The sequence below is a fragment of the Podarcis erhardii genome, assembly GCF_964252035.2.
Source record: "Podarcis erhardii genome assembly, chromosome: 11".
Classification (NCBI taxonomy): domain Eukaryota; kingdom Metazoa; phylum Chordata; class Lepidosauria; order Squamata; family Lacertidae; genus Podarcis; species Podarcis erhardii.
In genome coordinates, this window is record NC_138501.1 from 3,491,955 (window position 1) to 3,505,809 (window position 13,855).

Below are 13,855 nucleotides of genomic sequence, written 5' to 3' on the forward strand. Positions count from 1 at the left end.
TGATAATGCTGTTGTATATTTGAAGTAGAACATGAAAAGAGTCGTAACTGTTATCTCAAGAGAGTGCTTTCGTCAAACTCTCAGAAAGTCTTTCTTAGAACCCGTGTACATCTTGATTACTTGAAATATATCTGCACTAGAGTACTGGAAGAACATTACAAGCAGACAGTTAATCACCAAAAGGAATTGGGGTGGGTGCTTGTGTTGGAGGTCATGGAACAAACTTCTTAGTTGGTGATAAGACTAAAACTGCCCAGATGGTTTACAATAATAGTTCTAAATATATATCAGTCGCATCAGGGCTTCATGAATGGTGAGAGCATGAATGGTGAGAGCATACATAACAAACAGCATAAATGTATGGCACAACTTTTTGACACAACTGTACATAAACATAACTCATGTTATGATGGGATTCAGTTTTCTGCATAAAATGACCAACTTGAGTCTTATCAAAATGTTGCACTTGCACAAATCATGGGCTGCATCTGCAGGGCTCCCCCACCTGACAAACACAACTTTTATATGGGAGGGATCATCAAGGCCCTTCACTGCCAGTGTTGAAGTACAGTTGGATCAGCTTCTGTGCATGGAATGGAGGAGGACACCAGGCAATTTTCATCAGGAAGCAAAATATCTTGGACCTGTCCTGTCCTCAAAAAAGGAATGAGACGCTTCCTTGTTGTGTGGGAGGCTGGGTGAGAAGGAAGGACGACCCAAGTGCTGGGGTGCAGATAGGTATATCTGAAGCAGAAGGGGCAGGTGTGCAGCCCTGGACACTCCATTTCCTCTCCCTCAGTTTGTTCACCCCTTTCACTTCTCCATTCATCTGCACTCAGATTCCCATGGCCGTTCTGGATTTCCATTATCCATTTCCTTTCTTCTCTTCTTCCTCCAGTTTTCTATGCCACAGCTTCACGCTCAAGTTGCCTCAACCCTGTCTAAGCACTGCATATGTAGAGAGCTGTTGCTGGCAGTAGCCCAACCAAATGGCTAAGGTGTGGCTGGGGCAGGGGTGCAGTATTGAAGCCCACCTGACCTACAACCTGAGAAACTCTGGTTTCAAGCAACCAGGAATGGGAACCTTCCATTTCCTTTTTGTGTGAAGAGGAGGGAAGATTGCAAGAGCCTGAGGGTCTCACCAGCTTGTCCTCATAACAACTAATCATGGTCTGTTCCTTTTGAACTGCTTTTGGATTGCTTCTGATCTGGTGACACTGTTGATGAGCCTTGGGTATGATGAAACTGGTGTACAAAAACCGAAGATGTTAATGATTCTGTCTAATCATTAACTTTCTTAACTAACTAAAACCTTTGGTGATTGCTTTGAAGTAACCTTAAATCTTCTGCCATGCCATTTCCCATGTTTGCTCAGCTGAAACACAGTTTATAAAGCTTCTATAAAATTCACAATTCAACACAAATTCATGTTTTAAACTATCATTAATGTGCCAATCTAATCACCAAATTAACCAATAGCTGGTTTTACCTCTACTATTATGCACTGGTATTCAGTGGCTTGTGTACTCCAATTAGTGCTAGAAACAGATCCAACAAATGGCTGGCTTTTATATCTTCAAGGGCCTTCCCCTACCATAAGAGCTTTGTAGGGGGCCACGGGCATAGCCAAATCTGCCCCCCAATCAACGCAAATGAGGTTCTTCCCCCCCAACAAAAACCCTGGCTACGCCCATATAGTGGGCATAAGAAACTCAGTAAGAAACTTCCAGATGGGAGCTTCACTGTAAATGGGTCATTGAGATATAGCAAATGGGTAGCTGGCAATAATTTAGTGTGTTGCCTTTAAACTTGTTTGTATGACGAACAAAAGTCCCACAATAAACATGTGTCTGGAAGAACTACTCAGCCTGACGGTGCAAAAAGCTTCCGGAAAGAAACATCATCATTTGAAGACTATGCCTTACTGCAGACTCAGCTCTTCACCCTGTCTAAGAACATTTTGCTTTTGTTTTAACTACATCTCTCTCTCTCCCCCCCCCCCGTTGTTTTTTAAACCATCCTCCAGGAAGAGTTCTGTGAAACTGAAGCACATGCTCCCTGCTTGGGACCTTCAGGGGTCTTTCAGTGAGTTCTGTTGCTGCTGCTGCGTGGATTCCCGCTCTGGCGGCCCAGCGCGGTTGCCCGCATTTTAAAATACTAGTCAACTGTATCTCTTATACGTTCCTCTCTGTCTGTCCAAAAACGCACCCCGGGCTGTACTCTTTTTGAAAAAGCGACTCCCCTCCCTCCCCGACTGGCTCACGTCTTCCCAGTCGAGTCAGAATCGGGAAGCGCTAGGACCAGGCGCGCGCCCGGAGGAGAGCGAGCGAGACGGAGAGACGGCGGGCATCGGACGGGAGGGGAATCGAGCAGCTCTTATATGCGGAGAAGGCGGCGGCTGCTGCTGCTGCTGCTGCTGCCATTTCCACTCGCTCTCCGCGTTCCCCTTCCAGAACCGGGAGGGCGGCGAGGAGGAGGAGGAGGAGGAGGGGGAAAGAGGGAGGCGACCGAGCCTGGCTGAGCTGGGGCGCTCGGCTGCCAAGACACACACACACACCGCCGCCGCCTGCTGCTGCTGCTGCGACTCTGCACAAGTGAGGAGGAGACCGGGAAGGAAAGCCCCCGAGGAGAAAGAGGCAGCCCCCTCCCTCCCTCCCTCCCTTCTCCCCCGAGACTCTCGGGGCGCAAGGCAAAGGACGCGAGCTGCAGCAAGTGGGACGGGAGGCTCGGCGTTTTCTTGAGAAACAAACAAACTTTCAGCGCCTGGAGGAGAACTGGGCAACGTGGAGGCGCTTGGGGCTGCGGCGCTGGGCCAGCGAAGCCCCTCGGGAGCGCCCATGCGCTGAGTCCAAGTTGTGGCTCTCGGTTCCCGCGGCGGGCGGGCGGGCGAAGGTGCCCGGAGGTGAGCGGGGAAGCCCGGAAAGAGCCGAGGAAGGAGGCGAGAGAAGTTTCTTTCGGGAGAGCCACGCGCAGCCGGGGAGGTCTCTTCGCGCGCCCGCCTCGCCGCCGAGATGGGCTGGAAGAGCGGCTGGCGCTGCTGCGGCGTCCGGAGCGGAGCGGAGCTGCTGTGCCTGCTGACCCTCTGGCTGGGCTTCTTGCTCCCCGCCTGCAGGACTCGCCTCTACACCAACCACTGGGCGGTGCGGATCACCGGCGGGAACCAAGAAGCCAACAGGATAGCTAGCAAGTACGGCTACATCAATATAGGACAGGTAACCCTCCGGCCCAAGGGCCCCGCGCTCGCCCCACGGCTTCGCGTCCCGCCGGGCGGGGAGGGGGAGGCGGCCAGGCGGCGGCGGCCAGGCGGGCGCACATCTCCGGCGGCGGGCGGGCGGCGCAAAGGGCAGGTAGAGGTCTGGCCAGGTCTTCCCTCCTCCTCGCGGTCTCTGAGGGAACTGTTTCGGTGGCTGCGGAGTTGAGACCCGGGGGGAAGGAGGGCAGGCCGATTTGGGAAGGGGAGAGGCGGGCTGGGGGGGAGGACTGCGAGGAGGCTGGGCGGGCGGCGGGGCGAAAGCTCCTTCCGACGGGGGCATCTTCCTTCGCCCCGGGGCTACCATGGGGCGCTGCTCGGCAGCTTCTGAAAACCGGGAAGGAGCAAAGCCGCTGAGCAGCCGTTCCCAAACTTCCTGTGTTGAAGAAGAGGTAAAGGGGGGGGGGGACGACGACGACTCTCCCTCCCTTCTCCGCTGCTGCCGCCGAGGCTCGCGCCCTGCCCGGAAGACGAGCCCTGGATTGGCTCCTCACTCTTGGGCTTCGGCTATGATTCAAGCCGCTCCAGAACTCATCCGCCGCACGGAACAGGCAGCTCGCGGGTCGGAGCTTCGCCAGGCTCTGCCTGCGTTTGAATCTCTCACACCTTTCCGGTGGGGCTTTGCCTCCAGACGTGCTAATCGGAAGGAATGGCTCCCGGGCGGCTTGAAAGCTCCGAGGAGGGGGAAGTGGAGGGCTGAGGAGAGGAGGCGGAGGCGGAGGCGCCGGTTTGGTTTGTGTCCCTTCGGCGATCGTAAAAGGGCGACACTCGCGCCGAAAGCTGGGACGAAAACCAAGGGCGCCGCGAGGGGCGAAGGAGCCGCGCTGCGCTGCCCACCAGGTGGATTTCTCGGTTCCCCTGGAATCCTCCCCGCGCCCCGAAGGGCTGGAGCTGGTGGGGCTCCGGCGCCTGAGTCAGAAAGCAGGAATTTGATGCATCTGCCCGGATGCTTGCTCCGCTTCTCTCCGGGTTTTCATTCTGCTGCTGGGGGGGGGGCAGCTCTCTCTCCCCCCCGCCCTCAAGCAGCTAGAAGTCGAAGCTCTCGCAGTTTACAGCCTGGCCCTTCCCCGTGTCCTGAGCTCTCCCTTGCTCTTTGTGCAGTGGACTTTGAGCACAGCAAATGGAAATCAACATTTTAACAAGCAGATGGTGTGTGTCCCTCCTCATAGATGGGCCAAGATTTCGCCTCGGCTTCAGCCAGCATAACAGAGAAGGGGCGGGGGCGGCGGGAGACAGGATCACATTTGTACCATTAGGCATCAGCCCTGGAACTTTTCACTACTATGGATTCCCCCCCCCCCCCGCCCGCATTTGGGAAGTATAATTAGGAATACCTTTGAACAGAGATGGAGTAAGCGAGCCCTACTCCATCAACTCCACTCTTCTGCAATGAGGACACAGGCTTCCGGATCTGATGCTGAAACTTCAATTGTGCTAGAACCTCAAGCCCCCCCCCTTAATTAAACAAATTTCTGGTAGTGGGTAAAGACTTAATCATGTTGATTTATTTTTTAAGCTGAATGATGGGGAAAGTTACAGAGGCTTTGCTACTGCATGATGCCTTGTGCTGACCACTGACCTTTGTTGAGGGGACGTAGGAAAATGAATGACAAGAATACACACTGAAAACAGTGGAGGCTGTCTGAAGGCCCACTGAGGGAGTCGCCAGCTGGGCACCCATGGTTGCACATATCCCTACAAAAAGCTTTCCCTGGTCCTCACGGCATCCCCTCCCTCCACTTGAAATTAGGCTTGAAATTAAAATTCTGTTGTATCCAATATAATATGTTGCGATGTGTGCTTGGTTGTGTTTCTGCTGCTCGCAGCAAGTTTCTCTGGTTTGCATATGTGTCCATGAGCTCAAAAAGGTTGGTGACCCCATGACCATTGGAAATAATGGGAACAATGAATGCCAATTGACATGACATGCCCAACTAATTGACTGTCAGGAGCATCTAGAGGGTGGCTAAAAATTCAGCTGTCCTGCTAAAATCCAGGGAGTGCTGAAACCATTATGCAAGAGGAGGTGTAGGTGTTCAGCTTTGTAGAAGAAATGTTCAAGTCTTCAAGAAACGTTTTGAGGAACACTATGTAACTTTCAAAGTGCTTTAGAAAAGTACTTAAGCTTCAGTGGTATTTCTACTGACTTTTCATTCCATATATGCGGTTGGCAGGTTCTTTAATGCAGATGTTTGGGAGATGTCTAATGTTTGAATTAAAGTGGGCTTCCACTTATCTGACTTGATTTAAATTTACTCGAATAGGAAACACCTGGAATTTGCAGAATCCACAGATGTTTGGTTAGCAAACACCTGGAACTAGCTACATCCCCCTGCCAAAAAAGAAAAAGGCAATGAGAAAATACTTGGACCCAGACAAATGCAGTCACTCAGTAAGGAAACACCTGCTGCATGCAGTAACACTTAGAAAATACCCTGCTGCTAAACTGTCATTCTAGACAAGATGGAAAAATAGATTCTCATTACTGACAAAGTCTCCGTGATAACACATCACACATTTCATGGCACTTAGCCAGCTAAGGTGTGAAGCATGCAACCCAGAGCATAAGCCATGGATGGCATGGTTAAAATAACACACAATAGAGTTTTGCACTTATTCTTTATGACCCCAGTACAGGATAGTGTTTCCTTCTGGTTAACATATTTATTACACAAATGCAGAAGTCTAGGGCACCAGTTTCAACCTATACAATACAGATCTTTATTTGATGCTGTAAGAACCCATAAAATACACCTGAGCTATCATACTATCAACCTCTCCCCTACCAAGTAGCTCAGATTAGAGGACAGTAACACTTGTCCATTTTTGTTGTGTCATAAAATCAGTTCACACATACTGTATGATTACAGTGAAAGTTTCAAAAAGTAGTTTATTATGGCCCTTAATTTGAAGAGCTTTCTCTCATCTTCTATGAAAATAAAGTGTTACTGCACAGGCAGTGTAGAAATCTTTGCATAATAAAAGTTCATTTCAGCTACTGAAGCTGTATACACTAAAATACAGTCAAAAGGGACTGATCTACAGTCTACCTGTTGGTGCTCAGTCAGATAATAAAAACTGTTAGATCAATGAGCACAATAATGCAAATACTGAAGTGTCATTCTATGCTGATCTTGACTAGAAGCAGCATTTTGTGTAATAACATTGACAATTCTAAACTCTTCCCGTATTTTGGTATTGGTTATTCTTACTTCTGTTTCTATAGCTGAATCATAGCAATATGTTAAATAGATAGATAGACAGATAGATATAGAGATAGATAGATGATAGATAGATAGATAGATCGATAGATAGATAACAGAATACCCCTTTGATTAGATTTTTTTTTTAAATCCCAGATTATTATTTTCTCATGTTCCATGGCTCAGTAAAGACTTATATAGGCGTGAATTATATATTGCATGTACACATAGTACTATTGTTAGGTTACTCAAGCAATACAGTGAAAAGGTGTCATGAGATTGCTTATATGTAATAATGCCACACACCAGTAGTATTAATAAAATACTAGTTAAGCTTCAACTTGGGGAGGATAAATATTGGACAAGTCTACAAGGAGAACAGATTCCTCAGATTCAGAAAGAGATAGTCTCCACTATTGGAGAGTTCCAGAGCTCTGTCTAGTCAGGTTATGTGAGATCAGTTTCAACCTGTTATTTCCGAAGTTGTGGACAGGCTGCTTGGACGAGTGAAAGCAACCACCTGTCTCCTTGATCCTTACCAATCATGACGCATAAAAGCGAGCCAGGCGGGTTGGGCAATGGGCTCTGTGGGGTGGTGAATGTTTCCCTCTGTGAGGGTATCTTCCCTGAGCCCCTTAAAGAGACAAAACACCAACCAATGTGGCCAATTATTGCCTGGTCTCAAATCTTCCATTCCTGGGCAATGGATAGGGAGAAGGCCGGCTCTCAAGCTACGTTATGCTTAGTCAAACCATTTCCCCATCTACTGCCGGGCTGCCTCCTCTAATTGGTAGAAGCTCTCTGAGGTCTCTGGCAGAGAGTGTTTCTTTCCTAGCTATGTTACATGTGAATTTTTCAAGTGGAGATGAACCTTGGCTCTCCTGCATGCAAAACATATTCCCAACCATTACAGTATTGTAATGATGTGCTAGTATGGATTTTTACATTGTTGATTAGTACAGATCATGGCATTGGTCCAGCTAGCATTGCTTTACTATAAGATATACCCATCAATGAACTATATGTGAGCCTCGCAGGTACAAACAAAACATCCTGACCTTTTAGTACTTATTGTAAAGATTAATCTTTAGGTATTAGCAAAATTTAATTATCACCTTTCTATAAGAAAGAAGTAGACTTCACAACTTTTTCAAAAGTACCGTAACTTTATTATCTGGGAAATGTAAGTGATTGAGTGGGTGGTCATTGAACAACTCCAGGATTATCTGGAGGATGTGGACCATTTGGACCCCTTCCAATCAGGATTCAGGCCCCATCATAGGACTGAAACCGCCTTGGTCAAGCTGGTCAATGATCTCTGGCGGGCTAGGGACAGAGGTGAAAACTGTTTCCTGGTTCTGCTGGAACTCTCAGCGGCTTTTGATACCAATGACCATGACATCCTTCTGGACTGTCTACAGGAGTTTGGAGCTGGGGGCACTGCTATACAGCTCCTTCCTCCTGGGCCCTGTCCAGAAAGTGGTGTTGGGGGATGAGTGTTCGGACCCCTGGGCAATCACTTGTAGGGAGCCTCCTGGCTCTGCCCTCTCCCACATGCTTTTTAACATCTATGTTAAGGTGTTGAGAGAGATCCTCAGGCAGTGGCGGACCTATATTTTTGGGACCCTGAAGCTTGAACAGATCTGGGGGCACCTTCACAACCAGCAATGAGGTCTGGGTAACCACTGTTATTTTCTCCTGTGGGGTTGTTCCATGGCAGATCACTTAAAAAAAACAAGAAATGAAAAAACCTCAACCCTTCTACATCTCAGATTTTGATTAATATTGCTGCACTGAATTATCTCACATGTTAAAGATTTTATATGACAAGCTGCCATTCAATTATGCAAGCAATTTAATTTGGAACACTTCATTAGACAGAATGGTCATATACTAGTATAATAAACAAAATTGGTATTAAAATGGTATTAATATTATTAACTTAACAGAGGTGAAAGATGACTAAGTATTGCTCTAATCTATAGTTCAATGGATGCAGGGTTACATATATCTGCCATTACCTAAGAATCCAAGGTCTCTGTTTTTTTGCTGTCCTTTGTATTCCAAAAAATAGCAAATACTCCCAGGGAGATTGTTTAATTGGTTTACTTTTAGGACAATAAGTAAGAGGTCAGAAAGGCAGTGATTATATTGTCAGCAATTCTTAACAGGTAACAAACTAGTTTACCTTAGCAGGTTTACTTTTAGGACATGAGGTAAGAGGTCAGAAAGGCAGTAGGAGCCCTGTCAGGAATTCTTAAGAGGTAACAAACTATTCTTGTTCATATTCACTTTTCTATGTGAATTTGTAAAAGAAATTTTGTATAATTTTATTCATATATTCATCTTATTCCGTTTACCACATTTTCCGACTAGTTCTTTGATTCCCTCCCCCCTCAAGCAGACACCTTACAACGGGTCCTCAAACTATGGCTCACGGGCCATATCCAGCCCCCGGGTCCTAAATCCAGCCTGCCTGGCCATTTCAGGACCGCCGCAAAGTCCGAGGCTGAAACGCCACACCGGGTTTACCTCAGCCTCAGGCTCTGCCTCAAGCTCATTCCCCAATCCCTCATTCTGTCTTGAAGTCAGGGGCAAACACCTCTATCGGTTTCCATGGGGTGGTGCGAGGGGGCCGCAAGTCAGGCCCGTCTTTTTGTTGATTTCCCCATTCAAGAAACTGACCCGCCAAGGTGGGGTTTGCAGCTGTTTATTTTTTGTTGCTCTCCTCTCCTCAGTTCCACCCAGGAGGCAGAAAGGCTCAGTGGCATCGGCCAGGCCTTGTCTCGTTTGCCAAGAGATCTCCGATATTGGGATTTTTAAAAAGAGGCTTCCCCGTAATGAAGGGAGGCTCCTTGGTTAGGGAACTGCAGTAGTACAAACAGGTCCAAGTTGCAATCCACAATTCCCCAGCCTCTTGAGCTGCTCCTTCTCTTTTGAATAGGGTTACTCGTGAGAAAACGGCTCCTGTCTCTGGAGTGCAAGAGGGCATGCTCAGGACTTTAGAACTGGGTCCTTAGCTGGGTGCCTTTGGGAGTAAATTCAACCCAGAAGGAATGGGCTGCGTGGTTCCCAGTCTCTGCATTAACTTCACACTTCTTCCCTAAGCTCATTTAGGGAGAAGTTCTTTGAGTGAAATTCTGAGTAAATTTTAAAAGGGTGGAGTGGGGCAGAACCAGGGTGACAGTCTGGCATCAAAATCTAAAGCCTATTTATTATGGTGGATTTTTAATAATGTTGCAGTATATATATGTTTGAGCACTGACCATTCATATTTTTTTCAAACTATAGTCCGTCGCCCCAACAGTGTCTGAGGGACAGTGAACCGACCCCCTGTTTAAAAAGTTTGAGGACCCCTTCCTTACAACCATCATACTTAAAGGCGGCAGGGAGGAAATAAATCTGGAACAATTTTTTTCTCTCTCTGTAAATTTTCTTGCAGTTCTGCCTAATTAAGGTTACTGTTTAACTTGAAAGTTTTCATACTCCTACACAAACAAAACAGTAATTCAATGGGGCTTACTCTTAGATAAGTGTGCATAGAATTGGGGCCTCATTTGAGGATTAGCAAAGACAAACATTAACCTTGAACTCTTGAAAGTCAATGGAAGGCTTAAAATGTTGATTTTAATATGATGAATTTTTGGGCCCAAAGGCCCAAAGGAATAGAAAACTTCAGTGAATGAGGATATTCTTCAGAACTTATGAGTAACAGGATATATTTTTTAAAAAGAGAAGACAAGAGTCAGATCTTACAAACCAGTTCTTGAGAAAACTGTTAATATTGATACTAAATTAATTTTGAGAGAAGTAGTAGTTGACTATTTCACTAATCAAAAATATTTAGTCAGTTAACCTGTCAAATACTGTTAAAATATGGTCAAATGTTGAAAAATACTACTCCAACATTTAAGGTTATGCTTAACTGAAATAGGCACATTGCAGAAACCTTTTGCCTCTCCCTGAAAACTACCTCACTCTTCAGCAAATTTCAGGACTGTAAAACATTTTCAGATATGAAACTGTTTGCTTCCTGGCTTCCTTCCTGGCGCTTCTTCAGAGCGAAGGCAGTGCTTTCTGCCTTCACTCTGAATTGCCTCCATGACATCACATAGCCAAATCTACTGACCTACATAGCACTATGTTGTTGTTGAGTCGTTTAGTCATGTCCGCCTCTTCGTGACCCCCTGGACCAGAGCCCGTCAAGCACTCCTGTCTTCCACTGCCTCCCGCAGTTTGGTCAAACTCATGCTGGTAGCTTCGAGAACACTGTCCCACCATCTCGTCCTCTGTCGTCCCCTTCTCCTTGTGCCCTCCATCTTTCCCAACATCAGGGTCTTTTCCAGGGAGTCTTCTCTTCTCATGAGGTGGCCAAAGTATTGGAGCCTCAGCTTCACATAGCACTATATACAGTGTTTTTTTCTGGGGGTACGCAGGGGTACGCATACGCCTAAACATTTTGTGAATCTTTGTACTTTTGTCCATTTACTGTATTTATTTTTTCCGATTTGAACTATAAAATGGTGATTTTATTGAGTCAAAATGAGAGTACCCCTAAATATATTTTTCTTAAAGAAAAAAAGCACTGACTATATATATCAGTATATATCACATTTACTATAAGACCCCAGTTTGACTGGAGTCCCAGGACAAGTTTGTGAGAGGGAAGTCCCAGGAAGTTTGTGAGAGGGAATTGTGCAGGAGCAACAAACAAGACACACTGTGAAAACCAGTGAACAGTCACAAAAAATATAAAAAAACCAAGTAGTGGATGTTCAGGAATACTGTGGCCCCCTCACTTCACATCAAAAAATCTTGTGAACTGCCCAGAGACCTGTGGGTATAGGGTGGTATACACATTTAATTAATTAATAATATCCCCTAGCTACAATCAGTGCAGCAGTAATTCAAAGCATTAATTTAGTGGAACTCTCAGAAGTAGACTTCTGCTAATAATATTAGAAAACCCAAGTGAAACAATGCATTCTAATAAATTGAAACTATCATTTTTACAAATCAGAAAGTTATGCAAATATAAACTATATAAGTGTATGAAAGAGACTTAACAGTTCTTGCTGGTTTTTATCTTGGAATTGCAATGTCCAGGCATAATTAAAAGTGTAAACAAAAAACCACTACCTACTTTTTTGAAGAGGGGGCAGTGATGGAGGTATAGCAATAAGATGGAGAGCATGCTCTCATTAGGGTTAATGGCCAGGCATATTACGCAATGTGTTTAGTGCTACATATGGCTTGCCAAGACTTGGTGCAGATCAAATTTATTTGGTTCTTTTTACAATTCGTGGTATTTGGAGAGTTGTGACCAGCCATAACAAAACAGCTCATACAGAAAACACAGTGAGACTTAAATTTAGGCAAGTATAAGACAGTAACACCCAGTGAACTTCATGGCTGAGTGGGGATTTGAATCGTGGCTCCCAGGTCCTAGTCCTACAGACAGCAGAGAACCTCCCCCCCAATTTGCAAAGTCACAGATACGTGGAGCTGCCAGTGAGAGATGTTGTTTCATTCTGTCCATTCATGTCAACATAACACGATTATTTTCAAAGTTCTAATGTTTTTATTTCTGTAAAGAAAAGGACTTATCTGAAAATGATTCATGAACTCTCATGCAAACCTTTACAAAAGTAGGGTGATGATCCACCATTTCTAAAAGAAATCCCAGCATTATGCTATCCTTTAAGAGACGTGGTGACCAGAATTACACACAGTATTCCAAGCGCAGCTGCACCATTGTCTTGTATAAGGCCATGATGGTATTTCCAGTTTCTGTTTTCAATCCTTTTCCTAATGGTCACTACACTATAATTCACCAATTTTACTGCTGCCACAACCTGGCACACAACATCTTAACCACAACATCCTAACTGAGCTTTCCGCTATGACCCTAAGATCTTGGTTCTTGGTTAGCCACCGCCAGCTTAGACCTCAACAGCGTATATGTAATCTAACATTTTGTCCCAGCATGTATCACTTTTCACTTGTTAACACTGAATCAGATTTATCATTTTAAGGCTCATTTACCCAGTTTGGAGAGAGCTTTTTGGAGCGCTTTGCAGTCTCTTTTTGATAAAAACTACCCTGAACAACTTGGTGTCATCAGCAGACTTTGCTAACTCATCTCCAGGAAGGGCTAGGAAGACTCTGTCTCATGCTGCAGATTTGGGTTCAAAAAGCAGGCAACACATAACCAGTAAATCTCACCCACTGTCACAAACACACAGCACCATAACCAAGAACTACAGCAGAATGGTTTTCTTATATATTTCAAGATATAAGAATATTTATTCTACTTACACTCCTCCCTCCATACCAAACACACCATCAGATACACAAAATCAAATGGGCAGGGACACAGGAAGGGGGGCACCCTTCCCAAAAAAATCCTCCTTTCTCTCATAATTTATGGTCTGCTCTCCCCATCCTCATGCTCAACCTGTATTCCTAGAAAAAAAGATGCAGCAGAATTCAAATAAAGGGGGGAAACCTTTATTCTTCATGCTTGGGCATGGAGCTTAGTTATTCAATTATTTTATGTTACTTATTTTTAGATATATATATAAATCTGTCCTGCCCTCCTAATGCCCATGCACCATTCCCCACTGTCCCAGATTTGACAAGATTAATGTTAAATTGTGTCACTGTTGCAGATTATTGTGGGAAATTTACAATGTTCTGCAAAATATAAATGTGTTTATTTAGATGTGTGCTCTTGTATTATGCATGAAGAGCTGTCAGATGTTACGTCTGACAACATTGGTTGAAAGGGATGGAAATACTTTCCCTTTAACTAATAATACAATTGTGTTCTGTTCAGTTCAGGTATCCTTCAAAGTCTCTCAGTTAGGATTATTAGTATTTTTGTCTCTAGGATCTGCCATGGCCAGCAGCTGAGGCATTTAACTACGCAGATGTAGTGGAGGGTAAAATAACTTTTAAAGTTAAAAATGCTGTTGAAAAGCTGAGCCCAACTCCCGCCACCATTTCCTTATGATGATATCTGGATAGTTAGGAAAAGAAGCTGTCATGTCATGTTGGCGCTCAGTTGGTACCAGTGGCGTAGCGTGGGTTGTCAGCACCCGGGGCAAGGCAAGTAATTTGCGCCCCCAACCCGGGGCAAGGCAAGTAATTTGTGCCCCTAACCCCATACCTGCCGTCGCTGCCAGCTTCTTCTTGCTGCTGCCTGGGCTGGTCGGGTGTGGTTCTCTCCCGCGCTCAGCGCTGCGCTGGGCGGCCGCTGCACTGTCCCTCCCCCAGATAGTCCCTCCCTCGCTCTCTCTCCGCTCCGCACCGCAATGCACGCCTGGCACCCTCCCCCTCCACAGTGGGCGGCGACCCAGCAGCTCGGATCGGATTCGCACAGCCAGCACTGCAGTGAGAG

The 13,855-nt window shown here is 45.9% G+C and overlaps 1 protein-coding gene across 1 annotated transcript in view; it reads left to right on the forward strand.

The window, feature by feature from the left end:
- The first annotated feature begins 2,885 nt into the window (after positions 1 to 2,885).
- Positions 2,886 to 13,855, forward strand: part of LOC309352473 (proprotein convertase subtilisin/kexin type 5-like) — a 169,413-nt gene continuing 158,443 nt past the window's right edge. The window contains exon 1 of the mRNA XM_081880950.1: positions 2,886 to 3,212. Coding sequence (XP_081737076.1) covers positions 3,012 to 3,212 — 201 coding nt within the window. The 5' untranslated portion in view covers positions 2,886 to 3,011. The remainder of the gene's footprint in view (positions 3,213 to 13,855) is intronic.